Source organism: Bicyclus anynana, chromosome 15 (assembly GCF_947172395.1).
Source record: "Bicyclus anynana chromosome 15, ilBicAnyn1.1, whole genome shotgun sequence".
Classification (NCBI taxonomy): domain Eukaryota; kingdom Metazoa; phylum Arthropoda; class Insecta; order Lepidoptera; family Nymphalidae; genus Bicyclus; species Bicyclus anynana.
The window spans coordinates 7,857,650-7,885,427 of NC_069097.1; the positions used below are offsets into that span (position 1 = coordinate 7,857,650).

A 27,778-nucleotide genomic window follows, 5' to 3' on the forward strand; every position below is an offset into this window, starting at 1 on the left:
ATAAATTATTTTATTCCTATTGTTAAAAATCGTTGTGGTAAATTGTAATATTTTGGATGTTTTGGGATAAATAAAATCTCAAAAGATTGTAAATAATCTCTACTGCTTTCAAGTTTAGTCAAGAATACTAATTATTGAAGGTTGTTATCCGTGGAATCGGCTTTGAGAACTGTCGCTATTCATTGCTAGATTTGAATTAATCAAAAGTGCCTATACACATATTATGTATATGTGTATAGGCATTTTTGAATAATTCAAATCTAGCAATGAATAATAATAAGTACTTTTGTAAACCACTTTTTATTCCAGTACCACTTGGAATAAATGATTTTGTTTTTTAATGAAAGACAACCATGGTTAGCGCTAGAATGCTAGAAACCTTAAGATTTGTGTTAATGTAAAATGAGCTGTAATGCTCTCAGTTTAAGTGTTAAAGTCCCCTGAGCATCAGATTCGTAAGCATACACGTGTAAAGTCCGTCCCCGAGGTGCACACACTCACGCCACGTCAGTACCCGTGTGTGCGACATACCGTATTGCTTGGTGCGCACGGCTATAGGGGGTGTGGTGGCTCCTTCGCCGCGCTGAGACCTCGCCGCCAGCCAGATGTAGTACAGGGTGTTCGGATATAAGCCGTTGAGGGTGTACGATTCCGTTATTGGTATCCGCCTGTATGAGATAAAATTAATTATTAAAAAAATCAACCAACCCGCCATATCCCCTCTCCTATGAGGGCTGGTACGCGGTAGTTAAAATAATGTATTTTTTTAACTCTTTAAAAGTTAGTCCTTGACTACAATCTCACATAAGGGTAAGTGATGATGCAATCTAAGATGAAAGCGGGCTAAATTGTTAGGAGGAGGATGAAAATCCACACCCCTGTCTTATTCTACACACCATCGTATCGGTATGCCTTTGCCAGTAGGGTAACTATCCACAGCCGAAGCCTTCCACCAGCCAGATCTAAAACGATTAAGAAAAACTCAATCGGCCCAGCCGGGGATCGAAAAAGCAAGCGTCTATAATAATGGTTTAACATTTACACTTGTTGCTACGAGTAAGATACTTGAGGCCAAAGTAGACTTTATTTTTTCATGTTTATTTTTATTTTTTATTTCGTTTATTATTTGGACCACCAACTACGAGTAAATTATACTCGTGTGTCATATGTTTAGCAGTTCCTGTAAACAAAGTGTATAATAAAATAAAGTTTCATACATTTAATATTATGATTTTAATTTTATTGATATTATTTTATTTAGAATAGAGTGAGTTGGTAAACGGATGGATCGATGCCTTTTTAGGAACTCCTCCTAGATCTTCTAGACAAGGTCACAGCTAGAGATTCCGATCTGTGCCAAATCTTAACAAATGATGAACTTATCAAAATATAAATAAGCTTGATATACATAAATAAATATCTGTTACAAATGAAATAAAGAAGGAAATTAAGCTCAGCAGTTTTGTATTTCAAACTGATACTTTTTTATAAAAATAGTGTTTACGAAAATTAAAAAAAACGAAGTCCAAAAATTTACACCAATTAAAAATAAAATATCTTTATAGGTGAACCGATGTAAAACTTTTCTGTTTATCCAAATCTTGTATTTACTTTAACCTTTAGAAAAGTTTATCCAGTTAATTAATCGTTGTTATTATAACGAGAAACCTCCAAATAACTTTTTTAACATTTCGTTACTTTCCCGAAAACTCCCACACTGTTATAAGTTAGGAGGAAAACCTACCTGTTCGGTAAAAGGTTTTATCAATAACAAAGTAGGTACAGTCTGGTAAAGTCATAAAGGTCAACAAATCTTAGAAAGCCTTAATATTGGTTTATTAGTTTGTAGTCTACATATTGGTTTATTAGTTTGTAGATTACGAATTCATACTACTATCAAAATTCAGAGCAAAAGGAATTCTCAGTTAATTTAAACCTAGGCTAAATTAAACTGGCTACAGATAAATTAATTATTAACTAATTACATTCCTGTCTAAGATTAAATCTATTCAAAATATCTATGAATTCCTAATAATATTATAATTAACTTCTAAAATATTCGTCTATGTGCAATCGACGATGATATTTTGTATTCTGTCTACATTCCGTGACTTGAGAGGTATCGGCGCCGATATAAACATGTATCTATATACTATATTAATACTTATATACATATAATGTACATATACACCCAGATACTGGGTGAAAAACACCCTTCATCGTCACACATATGTTCTCTAGTTGAGGGAATCATACCCACGGTAGAAAGCCCACTCCAGTGGCGAAGAATAGAACTTTGACGAAAGTAAAGGAAATTCATATCGCATGATACAAGCTCCGGTATGGCTCATACATCCATACATAATAATCATTCTAATAAAATTAATAAGTATGTATGGATTTTTAAAAGGTAACCCAGCGGGAATCGGCCCGTATGAACTCTTCGCCGCTGGTGTACTCGTAGGTCTCGAAAACTTACTTTCTGTGGTGCTCCTTAGCGTACGTGTCGTTCCAGTACAACTCATACGACACGATATTGTCTCCGGCGTGCGCTGGTCTCTTCCAGTTGAGCGTGACCGACGTCTCCCCTGCTTCCACTGCCACTAAGTTAGATGGTTGGGACGGTACTCCTAAATTTTACAAATAAATAAATTTGTAACAATTGCAAAATAAAGGTTTGGCTTTGTTAACAAAACAAGGAATTAGTTATTACTATATTAGTGATAAATGAAAAATTCAAAAGATTTTATAATAATTAATAAATAATGAGCATGAAGATTTATTGTATAAGAAACAATATATAAAAAGAAAATAACGTGATATTTTATCATATAAAAAACACAATTGTAACTTTTATAATATGAGACGAATATCTTAGCATTCCATGGATTCACCGTGCGGGTGCCGGGTCCGTCGCGTGGTAGAGAGAAGAACTCCGAGCAGAGTCCTGAACTTGTGACTACAGGATGTAGGGTAAAGGAATACAACTTATTAAATTACTAGCTGACAACGCGTGGTTTCACCCGCGTGGTTCCCGTTGCCGTAGGAATACAGGGATAATATATAGCCTTCCTCGATAAATGCGCTATCTAACACTGAAAGAATTTTTCAAATCGAACCAGTAGTTCCTGAGATTAGCGCGTACAATCAAACAAACAAACTCTTCAGCTTTATAATATTAGTATAGATACGTAATCGAAACTGAATCTCGAGTCTAATTAATTTGTTGGGCGATTCAATTGGAAAATATATGCGGATTAGCATATGTCACTATATTTATTAGTATATTTTGCGATATGAGATGAGAGTTGTGGTTCAGGATCCGAAGAGCATATTTACAATTGATTATAATAGCTTCATCTTGATGAGACGCTCGACTCTACGAAAACTCTTGGTTCTGGTAGCTAACAGGGTTACTAGGTAATAAAAAGTTCTGTACCACGCAATTTGTAGGACACTGTAGCTTGTTAACTTTAACTCATAATTAAGCATATGTAAAAATAACAGTTGGTTTAATTATACGACTGTTATACTTGTATGTCAGCGGCTGCTCTAAATTCGGGCATCACGCTGAAACTACTGAATGAATTCAAATGAAACTTGGCGCGGTTTAAGACCATAATACGGAGAAGGTTAAAAGATACTTTGTATTGCGAAAATAAAATAAGAAGGGGGTGAAATAGGGGTTGAAAGTTTGTTTTTTTGTTTTGAGTTGCAGTTTTAAAAATTTGTTCATAAATCATAAAAAAAATACGAAATATAATGGGATTCAAAAATTTTTAAAATTTAAACTCTTAGAGTTTGAATTTTAAAAATTTTTGAATCCCAAGCCCTATTACACTTTCAAGCCCTATTACACCACTTTAAGTGGTGTAATAGGGCTTGAAAGTTTACATTGATTTCCACGCTGACGAAATCGCGGGCGTCCTCTAGTAGTTGATAAGTGGGAGAAATTTTAATAGCAATGTGTTGTTTATAAGAGTAAGTTGTAACCTTGTTGTGTTTTGACTTGCACGGGCGCAGATATGGGGCCGGGGCCCACTGACGTGAAGGCCTGCACCCGTATCGTGTACACGGTGTGCGGGGTCAGCTCGCTGATGGTGGTCAGGTGGTTGTTGTCCATCTGACGTGGGGACAAGCAAGTTATTACCTATTCTATTATTCGTTCAAGTTCGTTGATGACACTCCCATGACATGCGGGCGACGCGGGGAGAAAATGCGCGGGTGTGAAATCGTGCGTACGGGGAAATGAAGTACATCCGTCGTGGGGTTTTCATGCATCGCTACACGCCCTTGACCCGCGCGGACCATCGGGAGTGTTACGAACGAACTTGCCAAGCTATAATAAGAGAAACATACACTTGTCCAGATTTAAGCATTATACACTGCCATAGTGCTACAGGTAAGGCAATGGGATGTGTGGCATAATTAAATAAAAAACGTTTTTTCTTTCTTTCTTAAGTATATAAAAAATAATATCGTACCGATGTCCTTTCTATTGATCGGTTTGAAGGCGGTGGCAAAAAAAAACAAAATAAAAACCGATCTTCAAACCGATCAATGTTATTTTTCGCTTTTTAGAGTAATGCATCTTTAAAGTCGGTTAAATTTTTTTGTTATTTATTTCTCTGTTTTTCGTGTGTCCTAGCATAAGTGACCATAAACGCCACAGTATGGGCTATTTCGTTCATTTATTTAAGTTATTTGGATTTTAACACAAAATTACAAAACCGAATTTCATGAAAGTTAAATAGGACCAATCTGGAAGTATATCTTTTAAACAAAAACAAAATCGAAATTGATTAATAAATGACGAGGTTACGAGGTAACAAACATAGAAGAACATACGCGTCCAATTGAAAATCTCCATTTTTTTGTATACTTCTTAAGTCTTACGAGTACGTTTCTTGAGTAACTATATCGTTTCGAGATTAATATTACTAATAACGACTTACCATTTGCGAGTGCCACGATTGCAGTGACTGAGATGGATCGGACGTATAATAAATTTTGTATCCCTGAAACAAAACAAATTACTTTACTAAGAATATTTTTTAAATGATCGAGCCTATTTAAAGTTTAATTTTATCTGTCCTTGGTGTAAGACTAGACCTGACAACATAACATATACAAAAGTCTTCGAGCAGTGCATGTTGACAGTGATGACCTATGGTTCCGAGACTTGGTCTCTAACTATGGGCCTCATAAGAAGGTTTAGAGTCACACAGAGGGCGATGGAACGAGCTATGTTTGGAGTATCTCTACGTGATCGAATCAGAAATGAGGAGATCTGCAGAAGAACCAAAGTCACCGACATATCTCAACGGAATCGCGAAGCTGAAGTGGCAATGGCCACTTAGATCAAAGAGCCGATGGACGTTGGGTTCCCAAGCTGCAGTGGCAACCCCGCACTAGAAAGCGCAGTGGTTGACTTTCCACTAGGTGGCGACATCAAGCGAGTCCCAGGGATTCATTGTATAGGCGGCTCTGGGTCGTGATGTTTGAAAGTCTTTACAAATGGCGACGTTCTGCAGTGGACGTCCAACCGGCTGATATGATGATGATTGGTCTAAGATCCAGCATTAGACATATATACCAACTCTCATCTGTTATTTTTTAGTAATAAGAAATAAATGATAAATAATATTCACTGTGGCACATTGCAAATAGGTTGTTGGTACGGATCTTTTCTTTCTTTTTGCCACGAATCAACTTGCATAGATTTAGCGAGCAATGCCAATTGCTCGCGATGGGCATCCCTTTTTAAACATTCCTCAATTCAATTGTCTTTATGATGTGAAAATGAATTTAGTTTAATTTACAATTAGTTTTATCGAAAAAACATTTACGTTTAAAATAATTTTCATAAACTTTTGAAATCTACAATTATCTGAAAATCATAAATTAAAGAACTTACAGTTACTTGTCCGTTAGGCGTTTCAGGTTCATCCCATTGAATCACCATAGTGCTAGAACTTAATGGACGAACTTGAACATTTCTAGGCGCTGAACCGGGTCCTGAAAGAAAATTAAATTTAAATCACTGAGCACTTTACTACTAAATAAACAAAAGAAAGTTCCTACATAGGTGTGAAACGGTCTTAATCATAATTTATTCTGATATCTAGGTAAAAAAAAAAACCAATGTATATTTAGATATTAAACAAAGCATCTGCTTGCAGATTATGATGAGATTATGAATATTTAAAATCACACGTTTAAAATTATATACATGTATAAAATAGATAGATAATTTACTTCTAACAATAAATATTTTCTGGCTTCTAAGAATGAAGAAAATAAACGTGGGTGATTTCTTGGAGTTAACTGTACTATTAGTAAATTGTAAAATTAAACCTAAATTTAGTATCGCTTTTTAAATCCGAACAAATGCTTAGACAATATAAATAATAATATCTATAATGACCCATGACATAAAGCGAGACGAAACAAAAACGACCAACAAAAAAAAATAGCTTTGTATATTTTGTTCTATGTCATTATTTATTGTCTACATGAAAGACAAACACGCAATAAAAATTCTATCCTCATAATTGAAATGGGGCGAGCACAAATAAAACAAGCATCGGTTTGTATGCCGTCCCTTTGTACAATATTTGATACGGAATTTAAAAGGCCGTCATAATAATTATAATAACGCTCGAAACAGCGCAATATCGAATTAAGTCGGGGTCCGTTTCGTCTCAATTAAATGCGTTCACAATGGAAACACAATAACAACGAAAAATGGGACAATAACGGAACACAAAGATCTCCTTAAAAGTATTTGTAATCGTCTTTGGGACTCGAAAAACGGAGCGTCACCCGATGAAATCCCCGTCGATGTTTATAATACTTAGTGGGAGCGAAACAATATAAGTTGGGAGAGTGGTGTAATATTAAAACGCTATAATCTCGTTGAGGCCTGAACTCGGGTCGGTGGCTCAAAAACTTTCCTTTATTCGAAATGTAAAGGAAAATTCCAAAGAAGGTATAAAAAAAGCAGTGGGAACAATTTTATTTGCCTGTAGCGACGTTTTCATTACCATCTCATCAGGCGCCATTTTTATTGTCTGTCTTGTGACACCGCGGTAATTCAAAGCGGGACAAGTCAAATTTAATAATTTAACGTCACTGAAATTGGACGTGATAGCTTCTTGACGAAATTACGAGCGCGTTAGACGTTCAGAATTATATTGTTTACGATTCCTTAATATCTGCTTATTGTTTTGGTTATGTCGCTTTCTTTATCCTTAGTTTGGATATGATTGTTACGCCTAAATACAAAATCTTTACAAATCCAAATGAATCGGTCTTTGCGTTATATCTCAGGAACAGTTGAAGATAATGTATTTAATTTACTTCAATGTGCATATGTTTATTGCAGTTTGCAGAGATTATATTGCGACAGTATAAAAAAATCATCAAAATGTTATGTAAAAATCACAAAATATTGACGGAACATTAAAGTAAAGAATTTTTAAAGTAATTGTGACTTATATTCGTACTACAAACTAATAAATGAACCTTCAATGAACAATCAATATAAATGTTATTGCAGCATCGTCATCAACCCATATTCGGCTCACTGCTGAGCTCGAGTCTCCTCTCAGAATGAGAGGGGTTAGGCCAATAGTCCACCACGCTGGCCCAATGCGGATTGGCAGACTTCACACACGCAGAGAATGAAGATAATTCTCTGGTATGCAGGTTTCCTCACGATGTTTTCCTTCACCGATAACCCGAAGGTACAATATCACTAATTTGTGTCAGTCACTAACCCGAACCCTAATCCTAAAAGGGTCACATTGCAGCATGCCGTAATAATATTTTATTTATTATAATAAATTGAGACTTAAATTGAGAATTGCTTAAAAAAACAAAAAATGTTATGATCTCAATAACTTAGAAATTATTGACGTGCTGTCCTGATAATAGGCGTTAATAGGCTGGCATTAATAATCCTGTTAATAGGCTCTGTGTATACTTACTTGCACCTCCATATAGGGAATCCACTGTAAGGGTGAGAGGGAAAACAGTATTAGTAAATGAAAAAGAGAAAAGAGCACACAATCTATGGACACTCATCACACGGTGCGTTAGCAGAAACAGTTAGAGTCGTGATAGGCTCTGTTCACATGGCATTACGCGTTTTACTTCGATATGTATCTATTTAAAACAATAACATTGACAACTCTAAAAAATTGTCTATAATTTTTTTTCTGCCTAGCCATGGACAAGGAGAAATTTAGAAAGCTGATCGCCGACATTCATTAATGGAGAAGCACATAAAGAAGATGATAAAATGTTACCAGAAACAGTATCATTCACTGGAATAATCAAAATAATAAATAATCGAATAAAAAATGAAAAACTTAACGTATTAAAATTAACTTTGTGAGTAAGTGCGAATTTCATTATAGTCTGATCATAAATAACACCTATGAGTAAATTGGGAGGTCCACAAACACTTTGTGTGGAGTTTGGTGCTTAATTTGCTAGTGATTTTCTTTCGCAACATGGCGCATTCACATGAACTGTCATAAAGGGTGTCATACAGAGTTAGTCATAATGAACACAACACAACACAACCACATGCGACCACTGGGCCTCTCAACTCAATGATGTAGTCCTTATGTGTTCCAGCAATAGGTAGTGTCACTTAAGTTTGTACCAATTTAATATCAATAGATAAATCAGGTATTAGTTCATCCCCACCCCCCCATCGCTGTAAGAAACATGCAGTATATGACCATGTGAACCTAGCCAATTTAAAGAGCGTCTACACTAAAGACTAAATGACCAGCCGACAGTCAGGAACCGCCCGAGCTAATCAAAGCTGGAATAGATTCGGACTGCGTAAAGTAAAATTTCCGTACCGTATTTTTTTAGTAAAAAATTGCCTCGTCATTTTTAAATATTACAAATATTCTCATTTCCATTCAAATAGTCGAAAAAGACTCAAAATTGAAAAAAAATCAGAATTCATTTTATTTCAAGTAGGCTTAGTTTATAAGCACTTTTGAAACGTCAAGTTTGAATATTTCTAAAATACTGTGTTAGTGGGTACGGCAATAGCCCAGCGGGCGGGGATCGAACCGTGACCTTTCGGTAATGAGTCTGGCCCTTTACCTATTGAGGATTAATTAAATATTTATTAAATAGTTTATGATTTTGTTTACTTTAATTAAAATTAGATCAACACAAACTTAAGTCAATAAGTGCTTTAATAACCTCAACAATTGCATGCTTTTTAAACAACAGAATATGTTTTTTGTAAAATATCATTATACAAATTTCTGATTCTGATTATAAAACATTTCATGAGTTCTTAACTCAAGATGGACAATTTATCTAATATAAATATAATAATTTCAATGCCATAACCATCAGCTGATCAAAAGTCTGTAGTCTATGGGAGCCCTTATATTATACACTGAACGTCGTCATAACAAAAGAATGGTGCATGAATAGAGAAATAAAAAATGCGCACTACCTCTAAACTCTACGTTAAACGAAAAGAAAATAAAAATAAATGTGCAAAAGAAATAAATAAACCCATTTCAAAAATCCATTCAGAAGCAAACTTACACGAAGCAGCGGCGATTGTAGTAACGTCGCGTTTTTAAATGCGTTCGCATGAAAAGACGATCAAAAAGAACCTTAGAATAAATGCTGGTCGCACATTACACACGCGAGATCCGCAAGCGCCGAACACCGCGCATTTTTCAATAATGTTACGGGGATTTTCATAAAGCTGACATAAGCAAATGGACTGGCTAATGGAATTGCTGGCTGGCACGAATCTTTTTATCTTAGTGATATTGTTTTTGAATTTATAGGTCGTGAGAGTTCGTTTGCATTTGCAAATACCAAGTTATGCACGAACAATGTCAAGATTCCGTAATTTCCAATTGTTAACCAAACAGTTGATGGTACAAGCGTCGATTAAGTTAAAGAATCTTGGTGGTTTTCACCAGAACATACAACAACAAATGTTAGTCTTAAGCCTATGGAGGAGCTAAAGTAAGCTAAGTTGAAATGCTCAGTCCGCATCTGCGCTGCCACAATACATATATTTTACTTAAACGCAGATCATTTCTACGATACCAAATTTTTCATCCAAAAAATTTGTTGAAATAGTAGTGCATTGGAAAAGCCTAAACTCGAATAAAATACTAAAAATATATGTCCATTAACGATGAATAGAATATTAATAATATGGTTACGGGGTCATCAAGTGCATAATTTTAAAATAATAATCGATGCGTGTTGATTACGCATTTAGAATGTACATCAGATGTATTGGAAAGTGCACTAAGTTACTTTCGTTGCGTTAACCCTTGTTTGTAATGTACGACCAACTTAAAGGAACCAGCGTAAGGAAACTAAAACCTATTTACCGAATTGTAAGCAAGAAAAACAATCACTGATAAATAATCTCGCAACCGTAAGCGATATAAGAGAATCAAATGTTAACAAGCGAATGATCATGAAGAAATGAGTAAAAATTATTCTTATATATTAGATTGTTTAGAACAATTTAATCAAAGAAATGGTGTACGGAATAACATCAGATTCTAATCAAATTAAATTTAATAACATTAATGAGAATTCTATAAGTATACAAACTACATTACACAAAAAAAAGAAACACTTTATGTACGGTAACATATTATAATAATTTTAATCATAGAGCTTTAGATACTAACAATTTAATAGATTTTTAATGTTAGTTTAACTAATAAAACTAGTTATCCGTGTTAGACGAGACATAAAGAAAGTTATTTCGTATCAATATAAAAGATATATTCAGTTTAGATAACATGTTTTAAGGTTTTGTTACATGCACACTTTGTGATGCTATATTTTTTTAAATTAAAATGGCATAAAATTATTTTTTGAGACTTTTAAAAAGTAAAACATGACAAAATCAAAATATAAATGTTTAAGTTAGTATTTATGAATTATTTTATAATTATTCATCATTCTATTATTATTTAACAAAATGAAAAACACAGAAATTTCGTGTTTTTTAGTAAATTATAAATGTTGTTCAAATTTACGTGAGTTGCGTACATTATTTTACAACTCACGATGTTTTGGAGTATGTAAAAAGTTCATAATATATTACATATAACCTAAATAAGGTTTATGGTAAATTCATTTATAAGTGAGTTGTATACGTTATTTTACAACTCACGACGTTATGAAGTAGGTAAATAGTTTATAATTAAATAATTTATTTAATTCTAGACACTGATTATAATAATGTAAGTTCAACAATACATGAGTTTTACACATTTTTGTATATCTCACGATGTTTTGGAGTAGGTAAATACGTTGTTTACATTCTATTCAATTATAAATGTAAGTTCAATAATTCGTGAGTTGTACACATTTATTTATAACTCACGTCGTTTTGGAATAAATACATTATATTCTACTATGTTCTAAACAAAGCTACATACCAGTTTCCCCGGTGGTGATCACCGCTGGTGCAGATGGCGGGCCCCTCCCGATGTTGTTGACAGCTATCACGTACATCTCGTATTCCGTGTAAGGAGACAGGTTCGTGACGGAGTAGTATTGGGTGATGACCCCAGATATCTCACTGAATGCCTAAAATATTCAATCGTTCAATAATTAGACTGTCTTTACACAAGGGATGTTATAAGTTTTTGAGTTACGAATGTATGTATTTATTTAAATATCACTCAAATTTTTACCTGAAGATTTTACTTCAGATATTTATAAAAATCAAAATTATGACTATTACATACCTGATTCGCATATTTCGGCTTGTACTGAATAACATAGTACTGGGGTTCTTCTAGTCCACTGTAAGTCCACGCCAATCTCACCGTGGTAGCTGTGATTTCTGATGCCCTCACTTCATTCGGTGGTCCCGGCAATGCTGGAAATGCAATGTTCATTAAAAATTACTGAGTAGTAGAGCTCTTTGTAAAAGAGCTCATTCGAGGAAGTACCTACTACTATACTAGGCCCAAAAATTAAGGGAGCAGAAAAAATATCCAAATTTTTGGGGGATTTTCAACAGGCTGTAACTTATACAAAAATGGTCGTACAGCAAAAAAATAAAAAGCAAATTGTAGCTCTAAGTGTTTAGTTTTTGGATCTGAGTTTGAAAATTTTTTTTTGAAAATATTTTTCGAGTAATAAGAAAACCACCGAAAAAAAATTTTTCGCAATTTTTTTGGTTTTTTTTTAAAATACGGACGTGGAAAAAATTTTTTCGACTCAACCTCCATATGGACCGGATAGCTTGTTTATTCAGATTTAATTTCGTTTTTTTTAAATCTCGATACGAGCATTTCTAGCTGAGATATCGATGTTTGAATGGAAAAAGATCATTTTGTCTTTGATTACCAATATCTCAGCAACCAATGATCGCACAGAAATTTTGAGGTTGGTTTTAAAAACTTGCATAAATTCTCTACAAGGATTGGCAATTAAATTTTGAAAAAATTTTCAAAAAAAAAATTTTCAAACTCAGATCCAAAAACTAAACACTTAGAGCTACAATTTGCTTTTTTTTTTTTTGCTGTACGACCATTTTTGTATAAGTTACAGCCTGTTGAAAATCCCCCAAAAATTTGGATTTTTTTTCTGCTTCCTTAATTTTTGTGCATAGTATACTATACTTATCTCTACCATAAAGCAGTATTGCTGAGGTCTGGACGAAAAGTTATGATTACCATTAATATTACAGGCAATTGCGGCTTATAACCATACCCAAACACCTACCTCAGGTTATGAGGTACAAGTTACAACGCTGAACATAGAAGAAAATTAGCGAGTGTATAGTGTTTTGTTTCTCGGAAGGAAAAAAAACTCACTCACGTGACGTCATGATTCAAAGCCGCTCTGTTTTTAAGCATATTTTTATTGGGAATAATAAAGAAGGACGATCAATCATCAATGTCTTATCTCCGTTTGTTTTAATTGAAGACAAAAATAATGTCATGATTTTAATAATAGGTACTTGTAATAAAATAAAACGCCTCATCTGGCGGCAAGGCGGTGCTCGAGGCATGTCGAGCAACGAAGCAATGCCCTACAATATACATACCTCAATTTCATACCAAAATGTGAATAACTTGCAGAATAACCCTATTAAAATTTAAATTTCGAACATCTGTTACATTAACAACACAACACAGATTAACAAAACGCGTTTACGTCATGACTATGAACCATAGATATTTTTTTTTTTATTCGGTCTTAGGCGATACACGGCAGGGTGTTTTAAGGGTTAATTCAACCCATGAAGACGATCCCTGATCAGAGATACGAATAGGTATACATTATATGAAGTCGCGTTTTAAAACAATATTAGACTTATACAAGTACGTTATTAAAGTACAGTTTATATGTGTAACTAGCCGAACTGGGCTTACCAACAAATATAAAATAGCGTTCGTAATTTCCAACGTCGAACGGAGAATATATTAATATTTCATGTTTTCCTTTTAATCCGGGGCCCGTTTCCCGACTGCCGTGCCACGGGAAAAGTTGTCCTTAATCAAAAATAAATAAACCCGAAAATATGTAGCGAAATCAGGAGTTTGTTTAAAACTTTTAACAGCCGGGCCCAAAGGCTAAATAACTCAAAACCTTACTCCTTAATCCCTTTCCGGGATAATACTGAGGGAATGGGCAGAGCAACAATAATTAATCATTAATCAAGCCGACATTCGTTTGTCTCCGGGGCTTCGAGGAACTTCGGGCCCCCTTTCAATTATGAATTATAACACTAACTCATAATGGATGTCCCCGCCTTGCCGCAATTTATCAAATTGATTTTCTTAAATCCCCCAAATGTTTACGCAGACGTCTTATCGTTGACGACCGATACATTTTGAGTGAGTTACCAAGTTTTCATTAAGAGATTAGATTCTATAAGCTTGGCAAATTCGTTCGTAACACTCCCGATGATCCGCGCGGGCCGGGAGGGGGGTAGCAATGCCTCGCGATGACTTCACACCCGCGCAGGTTTTCCCCCCCGTCGCCCGCATATCATGGGAGTGTCATCAACGAACATGCTAAGCTATAGATCCAACTTATTGTTGAATCAGTTTAGAAAAATATATTATGCCAATATTTTTTTCTCTGCCTTTTCACTTTATACAATCATTTAGGTACTTCGTCGTTTGGTCCGAAGATATAAGATGATATCTTCGGACGAAACGACTCGTTTTTTCAAACTTCTAAGAACTTCACTTTAAGTGTAAGTTAGTTAAATCTGCAATTTTTCAAGGATTATGTATACCAACAACTAACTTAGTTCAAATAATATATAATCAGTAATTTACTAAATTACGAGTAGATACATTTAAACTATGTATCTATGTATACAATATACTGTGTTTCTTTTTATTATTCTTATAAAATCTATACTTTTATGTCAGAAATTCTTTCCATCGTAAAAGAAAATTTTAAATGGTGTTGCATTAAGTGAGCTAGATCAAAAAAAAGCATTTACTTATTAAAAAAAACCGCATCGAAATCAGTTCATCCGTCTGAGTGCTACGATATCATAGGCAGACAGACAGATAACGACGTCAAACTTATAACACCCCTCTTTTGGCTTCGGAGGTTAAAAATGAAGCCATTCTTAGAACGTGGAAACCGACATCATTATGATTTACTGGATGCCTTTTTTTGTGGGAGTCCATGTTTTAAATTATTTATTGGGGTTAGCGTTTGTTACGGTTTGAATAATAAAATCAACTATCCATCCCATTTTGCGGCAGGCTTCGGCCTCTCAGGCGTACCCTGGAGGCATTAGCATAAATTAGCATCATTTATTCTTAGGAATTGTGAGTTTAAATTGAGTCAGTTACTCATCTTTGCAAACTGGATGGCAGACTATAAAGATTAACATTTTCAGTCAAAACAAAGTGAAAGTGAAAAACAACTTGTTTATTTGTTGAACCAAAGTCGTCACGATTACGGTTCTATCATACACAGTAAGTATAGTTAAGATCTTCATGTAACGTTTCTGTGGCATATTCTCACTTTGTTGCTACGGAACTCAAATCAAATTCAAGTATTGCAAGTATATTTACAAGCACTTTTGAAAAGCCTACCTTATCTGTTTATTTTAAAATTTAAACTATCGTGAGTGTTGTCATGACTAAGGGTTAATTTTTTTTTATTCTTTACAAGTTAGCCCTTGACTACAATCTCACCTGATGGTAAGTGATGATGCAGTCTAAGATGGAAGCGGGCTAACTTGTTAGAAGGAGGACGAAAATCCACACTCTTTTCGGTTTCTACACGGCATCGTACCGGAACGCTAAATCGCTTGGCGGTACGTCTTTGCCGGTAGGGTGGTAACTAGCCACGACCTAAGCCTCCCAACAGCCAGACCTGGACCAATTAAGAAAACCTCAATCGGCCCAGCCGGGGATCAAACCCAGGACCTCCGTCTTGTAAATGTATCCACTACGCCACGGAGGCCGTCGTTCGTTCGTATCAAATCTCTTGGCCCAGTATGGGTTCGAAACTAGTCGGGCATACTCCAACGTTATATCATGTGAGTTTTAACCGTGTTTTATAATAAACTAGCGGACGCCTGCGACTTCGTCCGCGTGAAAATCCATGTAAACTTTCAACACCTATTTCATCACTTTTTTTTAAATTCTGACATTATATTTCGTATTTTTTTTATGATTCATGAAAAAATTTTTAAAACTGTAACACTAAAAATTAAGAACTTTCCATACAAACTATCCACTAATTTATCCCCTTGGGGGTAGAATTGATCAAAATCCTTTTTTAACGGATGCCTACGTTATAATATCTACCTGTATGCCAAATTTCAGCCCGATCCGTCCAGTGGTTTGGGCTGTGCGTTGTTAGATCAGTATGTCAGTCAGTCACCTTTGAGTTTTATATATTTAGATTAAAATAAATTATCTGTGTAAATTGTCTCTACTACCCTTTCGTGTAACAGAAAATGCCGTAAGTTTAAAATAACCATTAATGATAGTTATCAATATACATATAAATAAAATTAAAGTGTATGTCTGTGATTAAATAATAACTGTGTATTCTCAAGTGCTTATAGTTATTTACACGATACCAAAATACAAACAAGCTTTTTCTTTGTCTGTCTGTCTTTGTTTGTTTGGGCTAATCTTTGGAACAGCTGAATTGATTTTACTGGAAGAGAAGAGATTATTGAGCAACATACAGGCTTCTTTTTATCTCGAAAAATCCATGATTTTCGCGGTATTTTAAAAAACTCATATTAAAGTCGCGAGCGTCCGCTAGTTTACAATAAAAAATAATATTTTTTATATATTCTACATAATAAATTTTCTTATTATTAGCTTTATAATCATTAGCAATACATAATTCACTTAAGTAAATAACATCTCCGATACACACATAACAGTCACATCCTATACATACAAAGAATCAGAGACGATATTATAATAATATAAATGGCAATTTGTATAATAAAAGCAACTCGTGGAGTAATTGAATACATCCCCGATAATAATAAAGTGAAAATTTACGCCAACAATACCTCAGGCAATTATCAACGTTCGATAGAATATTAATAAATAATAATTAGGGCGTCGGAAAATCATAATGAGTATATGAATTTAATTGTCTATCATTATAAATATTGAAGGCGTTCTTTGAGATTATAGTTAGTCTAGTACGTTAAAAAATATATCGCCAGTAGGTTGTATATTAAAAATAAGATTATATAATGATTTATTTATTTTGCTATCATCCGCGAAAAGTCGACGAACCCATGCGACAACGTCACCCAGGTCCGGCAAAATACTCTCTACGTATGTTTCACCCCGAAACCGGAGCATCCTCAGGAGATGTTGACTCTACAACGTGCAATTGCAAAGTGTCGTTTTCGACCTTTGCTTCGTCTTTTATAGACCAAATGGTAGGTGGGGCAAGAGGTGGGCGTTGCCAAGATATTCATAATATAAGCGATTTATCTCGCATCGAATTCAAACATTTTTATTAGTGGTGACTTCGATAACTCTATTTGTTCATTTAATAAGGTAATTCCTGACTTATTATGTTTTATTATCTCTAATTGTTCCAAAACGCATAGTCGTAGGCCTTTATTGCAAGTGTGTAAAATGTCATAAATATGATTATCTGCCAGCTTATGACCAGTATCTAGGAGATGCTTTGCAAAGTGCGACCTTTGTGGACGGTCATTTCGAACAGCGGATATGTGCTCTTTGTAACGTGTATCAAAGTTCCGACCGGTTTGACCAATATATGTTGCATTACATTCAGAACATTGCAATTTATAGACTCCCGATTTATGTTGCTTTTCTAGTTTATCTTTACCATTGCAAATATTTTTAAGAGAGTTATTTGTTCTGAAAGCCACATTTATATCATGTGTTCTAAGTGTTTTTGCAATACGTTCCGATACTGGACCAAAGTATGTTAGACTAGCTTTAAATTTTTTAGGTTTTTCTAATGGAATTCCATAAAGTTCTTTTCTAACCAACACCAATTGTTTCTTACTGATTATTCTGTTTACAATATTCGGGTTGTATCCATTCGAAATGGCCATGCGATATATTATATTTAATTCCTTGTTATACTGATCCCTAGTTAGAGGAATTGACATCAGTCTATGAACATAACTATGGAAAGCTGCTAATTTATGTTGCCATGGATGACAAGATGAAGCTGGTATGGTTATATCTGTATAAGTTGGCTTACGATAAATCCCAAAGTGATGTCTATTATTAACTCTGGTGATTGTTACATCAAGGAAATTTAAAGAATTATTCTGTTCTATTTCTAATTTAAATTTAATTTTTGGGTGCAAATTGTTTAATTTTTCTACAAATACATCCAATTGTCTGTCCGTTCCAGTCCAGCATATAATTATATCGTCTACATATCGATAGTAATATAAAATATGATTATTTTTAACAATATTTTTATTTTCAAAGTCATCCATAAATATGGCAGCCATTAAGGGACTCAAAGGTGAACCCATAGCTAGCCCTTCCTTTTGCTGGTAGTAATCATTATTAAATCTAAAATAATTTTGTTCCATACATATATGTGTTAACTCAATCAACTCAGCCATTTCAGTAGGATGCGTTTTATTTATTTCTAACAATTTCTTTAAAATATCAGTAAACGAAACACTGGAACATTAGTAAATAAGCTATCGACATCTAATGATATTAATTTACAACAGTTAGGTAAATCTATATCCTTGATTTTGGTTACTAGTTGAACAGTGTTTTTAAGTGCAAATACTGGCCGAAAAGAGGTTTTTAGTTTAATTACATTATTTAATTGCTTTGCTAGTTCATATGCTGGCGCTCCAATATAGGAGACAACTGGACGCATTGGGATGTTATCCTTGTGAATTTTAGGTAAGCCATACAAAAGTGGGGCATGAGTGTTCATTACAATAGCCTTTTGATTAGATGTGCATTTGGGGAATATAAATTCTGATTTATTTATAGCTAGTCTAACTATTGCAGCAAACTTTTTAGTTGGATCTGTTGATAATTGATGGAATTCTTCTCCAAGAAGTATATCTTTTACTTTATCCACATACTCGTCCCGTTTCATTATTATAACTGTATTACCTTTATCAGCTTTAGAAATTACAATATTATCTCGTGCAATAGTGCTCTGTAACGATTTCAATATTTTCATGTCCTGATTAGGTATTGTGAGAATGTGAGTGTTATTGATATCGTGCGCTATAATATTTTTAACAATAAATAAATCATTATATAATCATGATGAACTTCCGCAAAGTAACGCCTGCTTCTATCCAATATTTAAAAATAAGATTGTTTATTAGTACTATAATTAGTTTACGTTACTTAAGGCTTTGACTATAGCTACAGAATACTAATATTAAAAATATGTTTCAAAATGTTACAAGTTAATAATAATGTATAAATAAAAAGAAATGAGACAACCCCATACTATTTAAATAGGTATACACGTAGATTTGTGATATTTTACTATTGTTGGATATGTTAAAGTTTATCGCCAGAATCTCAAGTGTTAACTTTCACAGAATAATACATTTTCTTCAAGTTTCATCAAGATATCTTCACGTTAAGTATTCAAGAATAAGGATGCTGTAAAAAATACTTACACTGTACTTTAACTTCGGCTGTGGTTTCTATAACACCTAACACACTAGCCGCTTCGCAGGTGTAGTTGGCAGATTCCCTGATGTCTTCCAGCTTCAGAGTGTTGAGCCCTAGCGGTGGGTTGTCTTCGGGGGTCAGCCATTTTGTTAAACCTTTGAAAACAATCACAATTGAAGGGCCTTTTAGCATCAGAGCCTTGTGTTGTTTGTAAGAAAATATTTCAACAAAGACGAACATGAATATAATTTGGGGAGATTAAAAAGGATCTATTTATTCCAGCTGATACTCGTAAAGATTCCAGCGAATTGATAACCTCCTCCTTTTTTAAAGTCGGTTAAATAAGGAGAAGGTGATTGCCCTAACTGCCCTTAAACGGTGAAAGAAAAACATCGTGAGGAAACCTATGTCATATCAGAGAACTTTCTTAATTCTCTGCGTGTGTGGTTTGAAGTCTGCCAATCCGCATTGGACCAGCGTGGTGGACTGTTGGCCTAATCCCTCTCATTTTAAGAAAAGAGTCGAGCTTAGCAGTGAGCCGAATATGGGTTGATAAAGAAAAATTCATCTCATAACCAAATCAAATATTACAACATATTCCTTTCAACAATCCTCAATCCCAAAGGGATTATTTATCCGGTTGTTTCATCTTAGTGTTTAAATTTATTCACTATAGACCCCGAAATGTAGATCGAGCTTTAGGTAGCCCAAATGAATTCTTTTCCCTTGGTCACGTTATAAGTTGAGGTTGACTAAACCGATTTCATTTGTCGTTTTTGTGTTTTCTAACACTTTGTAGGGCACTGTAGTAACTGGGCGACTATCGTGTAACGATGTTTTGTACAACACGCAAGTCCGGGTTTCAAATTCATCTGTTTAACACGATACTAGAGAAAGACAAAGATAGAGGTGAATTCGAAATTCGAAGTATTCTAAACATCGTTACAGAATCTTACAGTTCGGGAACGGAATAAGATTGGAGAGCCAATCGCGGCTAAGAACGTCCGCCCTGCATCCCTCATAACCCCCCATGATAGTTTACTTTAGACTTCTACGCAATAGCGGTCAGCACTAGAGATTATTGCTGGTATTTGTACCTTTCTTCCATTTAACTGTGGGCATCGGTGATCCGAAGGCGACGCACTTCAGCGTGAGATTGCTACCCAGCATCACCTCTGTGCGCGCCGGCGGAGGTATTGAGAACTGTGGCGCTACTCTTCGAACTGTGGACAAATTGATTACGTTAGTTCTTTATGTATATATTACCTATTTTAAAGAATATTTGCTACACATTTAAATATGACTAGTATCCCCCCCCCCCAAAGTCGGAAAAGACTGTATTAGGAGTGGCACGACAACCACTTTGTTAGTATATTATTATTAACCTAACTAGCTTATTTGTTACTTGAGAAATAGAGAGTTTAACTAACTTCTTTATTTTTCTATACAATTTCACTTCTGCGATACAAGATGTGGAATGTCCAACCTAACTTTTGCACTCCATGAGATCGAATGTGACGAATCAGGTTTCAAATCCTAACAAACGTTTATATTTACTTTTGCAGTTATATTTGGATTTATGTTGTAACCCAACGTACACATAACATATTAGTAACTGTTAGGGCGGTAAAAGAGCAGACCAGAACCAATTTAGAAAATATAAAATCATAAATTGAACCCATTCCTTGAAATCTTTCGGTTGTAAAGGCTGTGCAGGAAGAATGGTTAAATATTACATACTGGTAAACGTATACCCTTTTCTTTGTTAAACCTACTATTATTGCACATTCGCGTGCATTATCAAAACCACAAAATTGCCTTTGTGTGGACTTATGAGTGTCGCGCATTTGATGGTTTCATTCATCAAAGGTAAAGCTTGCCACATCGTGGATTAGCGGATCCACTAATTCAGGAGGCGAAATATTTCGATACTTTTGTAATTTTTGTATGTTTAAACGACACTAATCCCTTGTATTGTTCGTTATCTATGCCTATAATTAGAGGGTAGAGACAGAATGTATATAATATGTATTGGTAACACAAAAACACGCTAACAGCCCCTGCATTCTGTAAAGTTACAGCGATGTGACATCGCTCATTTCCATAGCAACTACGTTGTTAGTGACATTTTATTTTTGGCATCCCATAGAAATAAAGTTCAAAGTCTCATAAAACTTGTTATAGACGAATTATTACATCGAAGAGTACAAAAAAAGCGCAATCACACCCATGTACCATGAGCTGCGTTTTGTTATATCTGCATCATTTTCAAAACAAATACTTTATTAGGCATGTTGCTAGTATATTTAGTACATTTGAACGGTTTACTAGTCTCTTGTAGTTTGTTATGCTCGATGGACGTGTGTACGAAAATTGGCGCAGATTTTAAACACTATGGACGTTCGATTAACAGTGTTGCATTTACAAATTTGGGCGTTGGAAGATAGACCTTCATTTAACTTCATACTATATTTGAATGCTTTTTAACGTCAGTTAAAAAACTCTCGTGCGAATGAGGGCTAAGAGTGTCTCGTGCGAGATTAAGACGAATATTGGTAGGGAATAATTCTGAAGGCCCCGTGACTGTGGATGAATTCAAATCGTGGTAAGATTCCGTAAGGCTTCTCAGATCACGATTCCGTAAGTTGGGCCTTAAGGAATCCTCCTCAAATCTTACTATGCACTTGTGTACGAGTAATTTATTTCGCGCGACACTCTGCGACTGTTTATAAACACGTAGTTCACATAATATCGCGCGGTTCACATTGTATTACCAAACACGTGTACCGTATTTTTAACACCTGAATCTCTTAAGCTGCAAGCTCGTAGGTTTTATCTTTCGGCGACGTGACCAGAATTTGTGTGCTGAAGTTTCTTTTGAAGAAAGTTCATATTTTTATTTTGTGTGCACTTGTTCTTAGAAATAGTTGACGCGACGTGCGGCGTTGCCTTTCCCACAAGGAGGTTTGTGCTTTTCGTTATAATAACAGCAATACGGATTGTTTGATTTACAGGAATCGTATTGTGATTGTATTTTAATGGTCTGCCTCTAATTGTGAAATTTTAAAGGCACATGAGGTGCCTAACATTTCTTTTTGTTGTGGGATTTTTCTGTGAGTCAAGTTCCTAGTAATCGAAAATAACCTGTGAGATGATGTCCTAACATAACTCGTATAAAAAATGATTTTATGCTGCAAATAATGTTTGGGTGGTTGGTGAAACTTACGGGACACTGGGGTGACAAGGTGTTGAAATAGTGATCCAAAATTTTGTGGTTTGACAAAAAGCAAAAGGTATGTTATATATAAAATTCTAGTGTTGTGGTGATTGTTACTAAACTCCTATGAAACCGCATATCGGGTAGGTTTGAGAATCAGCCATCTTTTTTTCATACTCTGAAGTGATAAGTGTGGTCTACCCCATATTTTTTAATCTCTACAAATAATTTATTAAGGCAAACAACGTCTGCGAGTAACCTAGTGAAAGTATGAAATTTGGATATCCCACCGCTTTTGCGAATATTTCCAGCAATTAGCCAATAAAGAAGATTTCTATAGAACGCTAAGAAATAAATAATTATACTAAATAAAGAACACCCACGAAATTTATTTTGTTCGAGCTTCCGCAGTCCGCAAAAGCGGTAGTAGATACAACGTAGTCCCATCTCACACGGCCCTATATAACCGGCTGCCTACATTTTTAACGCCTTCGCGAGCACGAAACAAGCATGTTTACCTGCACACCAATTTGGGTCCAATTCCTTTTTTACTACGGGCTTAAATTGTTTGCGTGTAACAACACGACGATGGGGGCTCGTGACTGTAATTAACATAATGGGCGGCGGGTAAATGTTTTACCACCTTGGCCGTTGATATAAGAAATCGAGATGCACAGGCATTCGAAAATTTTATTCAAAACTGAAATATATTTATTCAAGTCGATATCATAACTTTATTTAATGGTACATTGAATTCTGTATATAAATAATTAAGATCTGATAAATAATCAAGAATCTGTGTTGAGTTTGAGGAAAAAAAGAAGACATGTTATAATGCAGGTTAATGGAGTAATAGTTTGATAATGATATTTGTACAACTACTCACCCGGCCTACCACCATCTACCGCCATGCTACTTTTGGTCTCCATGCAGCGTTACTGTGTTTTGATTTGAAGGGTACATAAGCTTGCCTGTGTAATAATTACAGGTTCATGAGACTTAACGCCTACGCCTCAGGTAGACAGGTGACAGTTTCGCTCATAGTATACATGATTCAATGATTCATGGGTTAAATCGCGACACGTTGGACTGTTGTGTATCATTTTTCCGAATTATTGCTTATTTGGAACTAAAAAAGACTTTTCATACCTGTTTAAAAGGTAACTTTTAAACAGGTATGAAAAACGAAATATCTAGGATTTCGAGTTAAGTATATCAGTGGTGGCGAGTAAATGTTTTTCCACCTTTGCCTTTATCTTTTCTTATTCTGTGGCATTTATAAAGTAAGGACCTTACTCCACCGCGATGCAGTGGGCGCTTGGCCGGTTACAGTGGTAATAAATGGTAATTAGTACCACATAATTTCTACCACTCTACGTCCCCTTACCTAAGTTGACGAGGCTGATTGAAATAATTGCCAAGAGGACCTTTTTCCTACAATTGGTGGTTAATTGGAAGGTACTCACGAACTTATGTTCAGCGAAAAGTTGTTTTTTATTCAGTGGTGTAAATTCCAACCGTGTCCATTTTTCGGTACAGATTTTCGCAAGACCATTTAGTATTGGTTGACCTTAGCTCAGTGGACATGACCTCTGCCTCCGATTCCAGAGGGTATAGGTTCGAATTCAGTCCGGGGCATGCACCTCCAACTTTTCAGTTGTGTGCATTTTAAGAAATGAAATATCACGTGTCTCAAACGGTAAAGGAAAACATCGTGAGGAAACCTGCATACCAAAGAATTTTCTTAATTCTCTGCGTGTGTGAAGTCTGCCAATCCGCATTGGGCCAGCGTGGTGGACTATTGACCTAATCCCTCTCATTGTAAGAGGAGGTTCGAGCTCAGCAGTTCAGCAGCAGCAGCCGAATATGGGTTGATAATAATGATGATAATGACCTTACCAAGGTGTATAGATATTTCTTTATAAGTAGTTACGAAAATATAGTATGCAGATGCAACAGAAATGGATGGAGCATATTATACCATCTATGTGAATACTCAGTAAAATACAGGGCGAAGGTATTGTACCAAGGCTCTGCACCAAGACTACACTACTATTTCTGTACACAAGGGACTTCCACTTAGATTGGCATTCGAAATACAACTGACCGAGCGTCATCGTATCTATGCACTTAAAATATATACATGATGCAACTACCCTCACATACACTACAGGCATTGTAGGTACGTATTACTTAGTACGGCGTATTACCTTTGATCTTATTAACATTTCTCTCACGCCCGCAGGAAGGCTCGGCGTTTTACTGTTGCTAAATATGAATAAGATACCGGAGTAACGCGCGCGAATATAAAAGGGTATTCAGATTTACGAACCCCTAACCCAACGAAGGAAGATTGTGCTAATAAAGAATGAAACGGATTTTTTTTTACTTGATTTCGTTTCTCATACAAACTTCCGAGTGTGTATTTTTATTGAGGGTACAAAGCAATTTTGTGTTTACGTACGTGTGTTATATTATTTTTAGTATGGTGAGACAAAACTGGCAAATGTAAAAGTCAGAAATACTTTGAATGTGGAGTAAGCAAGGTGACGAATTCTCTACCTCTTTTTGCTTTATGATTTTGAGGTCCAGGGTTCAATAACAGGTTTTTTAATCAAAGAGATAGCTCGTCAATGAGACGACCTGACGTTAAGTGACAATGCAATCTGCTTCAACGCTTTCAGTCAAGCGCAAACTTGTTGAACTGAGTTAGTGGTCATTTAATAATTTATGGTAATCTAAGTAATTGTATAATCTCTTCTAAAGAACCAGCCAAGTAGAACTGGCTTTGTTAGATAATAACCGAGATTTCACAGAGAAACGTGTTTTGTTTTACAAATTAGTTAAATCTATGGCCTTAAGGTGTAATACTGAAAAGTGTAGAACTTTAAAGTAAAACAACGTATCGAAATAGAAATCGCTAAGTTATTTATTAAAATCTGCTTCGAAATAAATTTGGATCAATTTTTTATAAGAACACTTTTTAAAAATTCAAGGCACACAGGCATTCAACACTAAATTCTAAAAAGACACTTAAATAAACATTTAATTGAACTGACTCTATTAGAAAGTTGATTTTTTCACAACTTGAAGGGACCTGAGAAGGTATATAGTTATTCATTTAACTCGATACCTCCACGCGTTCTCGAGATAAAAGGTTTTGACAAACAGACAGATAATACAGCGATACTTTAAGGGTTCCTTTTGAGGCACAGAACCCTGAAAATAACTCAAAAACGTCAAGAGATTTGATAGCCCCGACAAACTTTTTGGAGATAAGCCCGTGTATTTAATTTGATCACAAATCGCTCTTATATTTACACCGTCGTTTTTGAGTGGAATTATTCTTTTGTAAAAACCTTTCCGGGTGCGCGTTCCGCCACTTTGTTTTCGCTTTTAATTAAAATGAGTCCAGACGAGAAATGTTCCGGGAGACGCCATTTTCCATATTAAAGAGGAATAATTAGAGCCGTTGCAATTGTTATCTCTATTTTCTCTATTTTACAAGAGATTATTTCACGGGAAGCCGTGTCAGGGGACGTGACATCGTGAGGGCTTTTAGCTATAATGAATTAGTGCACTTTAATAAACTATTGAACTATTTTTCTCTCTCTGTATTTCTCTGCAGTCTATGTAACTATTATTTAAAAAAAAATATTTTAAATTTAAAAAGTAATTGTTAATAATACAACTAATGGACCTCTGCGACTTCGTCCGCATAAAAACACCAAACACACAAACTTTAAGTGTAAGTCTTCCTCTTCAATCAATCTTTAATAATCTCTCTTTTTTTCCAGCATTGACCGTGAATATGGTCTTACAGCGAAAAGCTTTGGCCAACACTTAAAGAAGCTTTCGCTTAATTGCTGGATCAAGGGTCAGATACAGAAGGCAGTGATTCTTGAGACGGCGCATATCGTGAGGAGGAGAGTTTCACTCTGGAACCCTGACTGCCTTGGGCAATCAAATGAGGGTTGATTTTATTTTTGTAAATTTATATTTTTATAATTTAAAAACAAAGGACAAACAAATAACTGATAGATAGAAAATCTTTCTAAATTGTCTTTCGTTAATATCTAAGAAATTATAGAGAAAATCAAAGATAACAGAAAAGTTTATGCTAATATCTTAGCGTCTGTCTATTGATACGAACAGAAACGTCCGAGATTCGTCTAGTATTCGAACCGTAAAGTTTCACTTGGAATGTAAACGGCTTCACCTTAAATAAACTCTCCTCAACAGGCCAAATGTTCAGTAATTCTGAGTATAATTCTGAAACGAGAATAGTTATTTCGTTAATTAATTATAGCTTCGGGCGTGAAATGTTGTAAACTTTATCAACATGACGCTAACTATGGTAGGTTAGTTGTAGTGTGGGATGTTCATATTTTTAGGGTTAATGATTTTCAAACAACGAAGCTATTGAACTCCAGAGACCGAACAACTCAAGGTCATATGTTCGATTCCCGCTTAACTAAATAAATAAACAAATTAGTATGCATGATAAGTTTAAGCGACTAATCGGTTTTAATCAGTGGACATTTGTTATCTCAAAGGATTCGGTGAAGGCGGTCTTGTAAGTCGACTTAGGACTAACTTGTTGTGTACTCAGGGCATAGTCAAAGTGTGCTGTGTCAATATACATCAATAACAAGTGTCCGCAAGCCTTTAAACTTAGCGCCGACATGACCGAACGATAAATTACGTTATTTACTTTTAGTTATTGATAACTGTAACTTTACTTCTGCGTTTACTCTAGAAGCTAATTTATCATATCCTTAGGTCCAAATTTGACTGAAAATAATTTGTTTAATTTTGTTTTGTTTAATTTTTTTGAACTACAGATCTGTTTTAATCAGTAAACAATTGTTATCTCGACGGATTCGGCAAAGGCGGTCTTGTATGTCGACTTAGGACTAACTTGTTGTGTGCTCAGGGCATAGTCAAAGTGTGCTGTGTCAATATATATTAATAATAACAATGTCCGTAAGCTCTTTGAGTTAGCGCCGACATGACCGAACGATAAATTACGTTGTTTACTTTTCTAATATTGATAACTGTAACTTTACTTCTGCGTTTACTCTAGAAGCTAATTTATCAAATGTTGAGGTCCCGGATTGGGCTGAAAAGGTAAGTTTTGTTTAATTTTTTTGAACTACCGATTGTTGTGTGCTCAGGGCATAGACAAACTGTGTTGTGTCAATAGACATCAATGACAATGTCCGTAAGCTTTTTGAATTAGCGCCGACATGACCGAATGATAAATTACTTCTTCTTTTACTCTAGAAGCTAATTTATCAAATCTAGAGGTCCCGGATTTGGCTGTAAAGTTATGTTTCTTTGAACCACAAATCGGTTTTAATCAGTAGACACTTGTTATCAGTATGTCTTGGTCGGTGTAGGCGGT

At 35.1% G+C, this 27,778-nt stretch overlaps 1 protein-coding gene across 2 annotated transcripts in view; it reads right to left on the reverse strand.

Moving 5' to 3' along the window:
• The window catches only part of LOC112051676 (tyrosine-protein phosphatase Lar), a 75,146-nt gene that overhangs the window by 20,016 nt on the left and 27,352 nt on the right, over window positions 1–27,778 (reverse strand). The window contains exons 3-12 of one of the 2 annotated variants that reach the window (XM_052885823.1): window positions 20,252–20,377; window positions 19,160–19,309; window positions 11,784–11,917; window positions 11,472–11,622; window positions 7,992–8,015; window positions 5,918–6,018; window positions 4,956–5,018; window positions 3,994–4,123; window positions 2,480–2,630; window positions 532–668 (exon numbers count right to left, since the gene is read on the reverse strand). In XM_052885823.1, the coding sequence (XP_052741783.1) occupies window positions 532–668; window positions 2,480–2,630; window positions 3,994–4,123; window positions 4,956–5,018; window positions 5,918–6,018; window positions 7,992–8,015; window positions 11,472–11,622; window positions 11,784–11,917; window positions 19,160–19,309; window positions 20,252–20,377 (1,167 nt within the window). The remainder of the gene's footprint in view (window positions 1–531; window positions 669–2,479; window positions 2,631–3,993; window positions 4,124–4,955; window positions 5,019–5,917; window positions 6,019–7,991; window positions 8,016–11,471; window positions 11,623–11,783; window positions 11,918–19,159; window positions 19,310–20,251; window positions 20,378–27,778) is intronic. The other variant, XM_052885824.1, reaches the window with a different exon arrangement.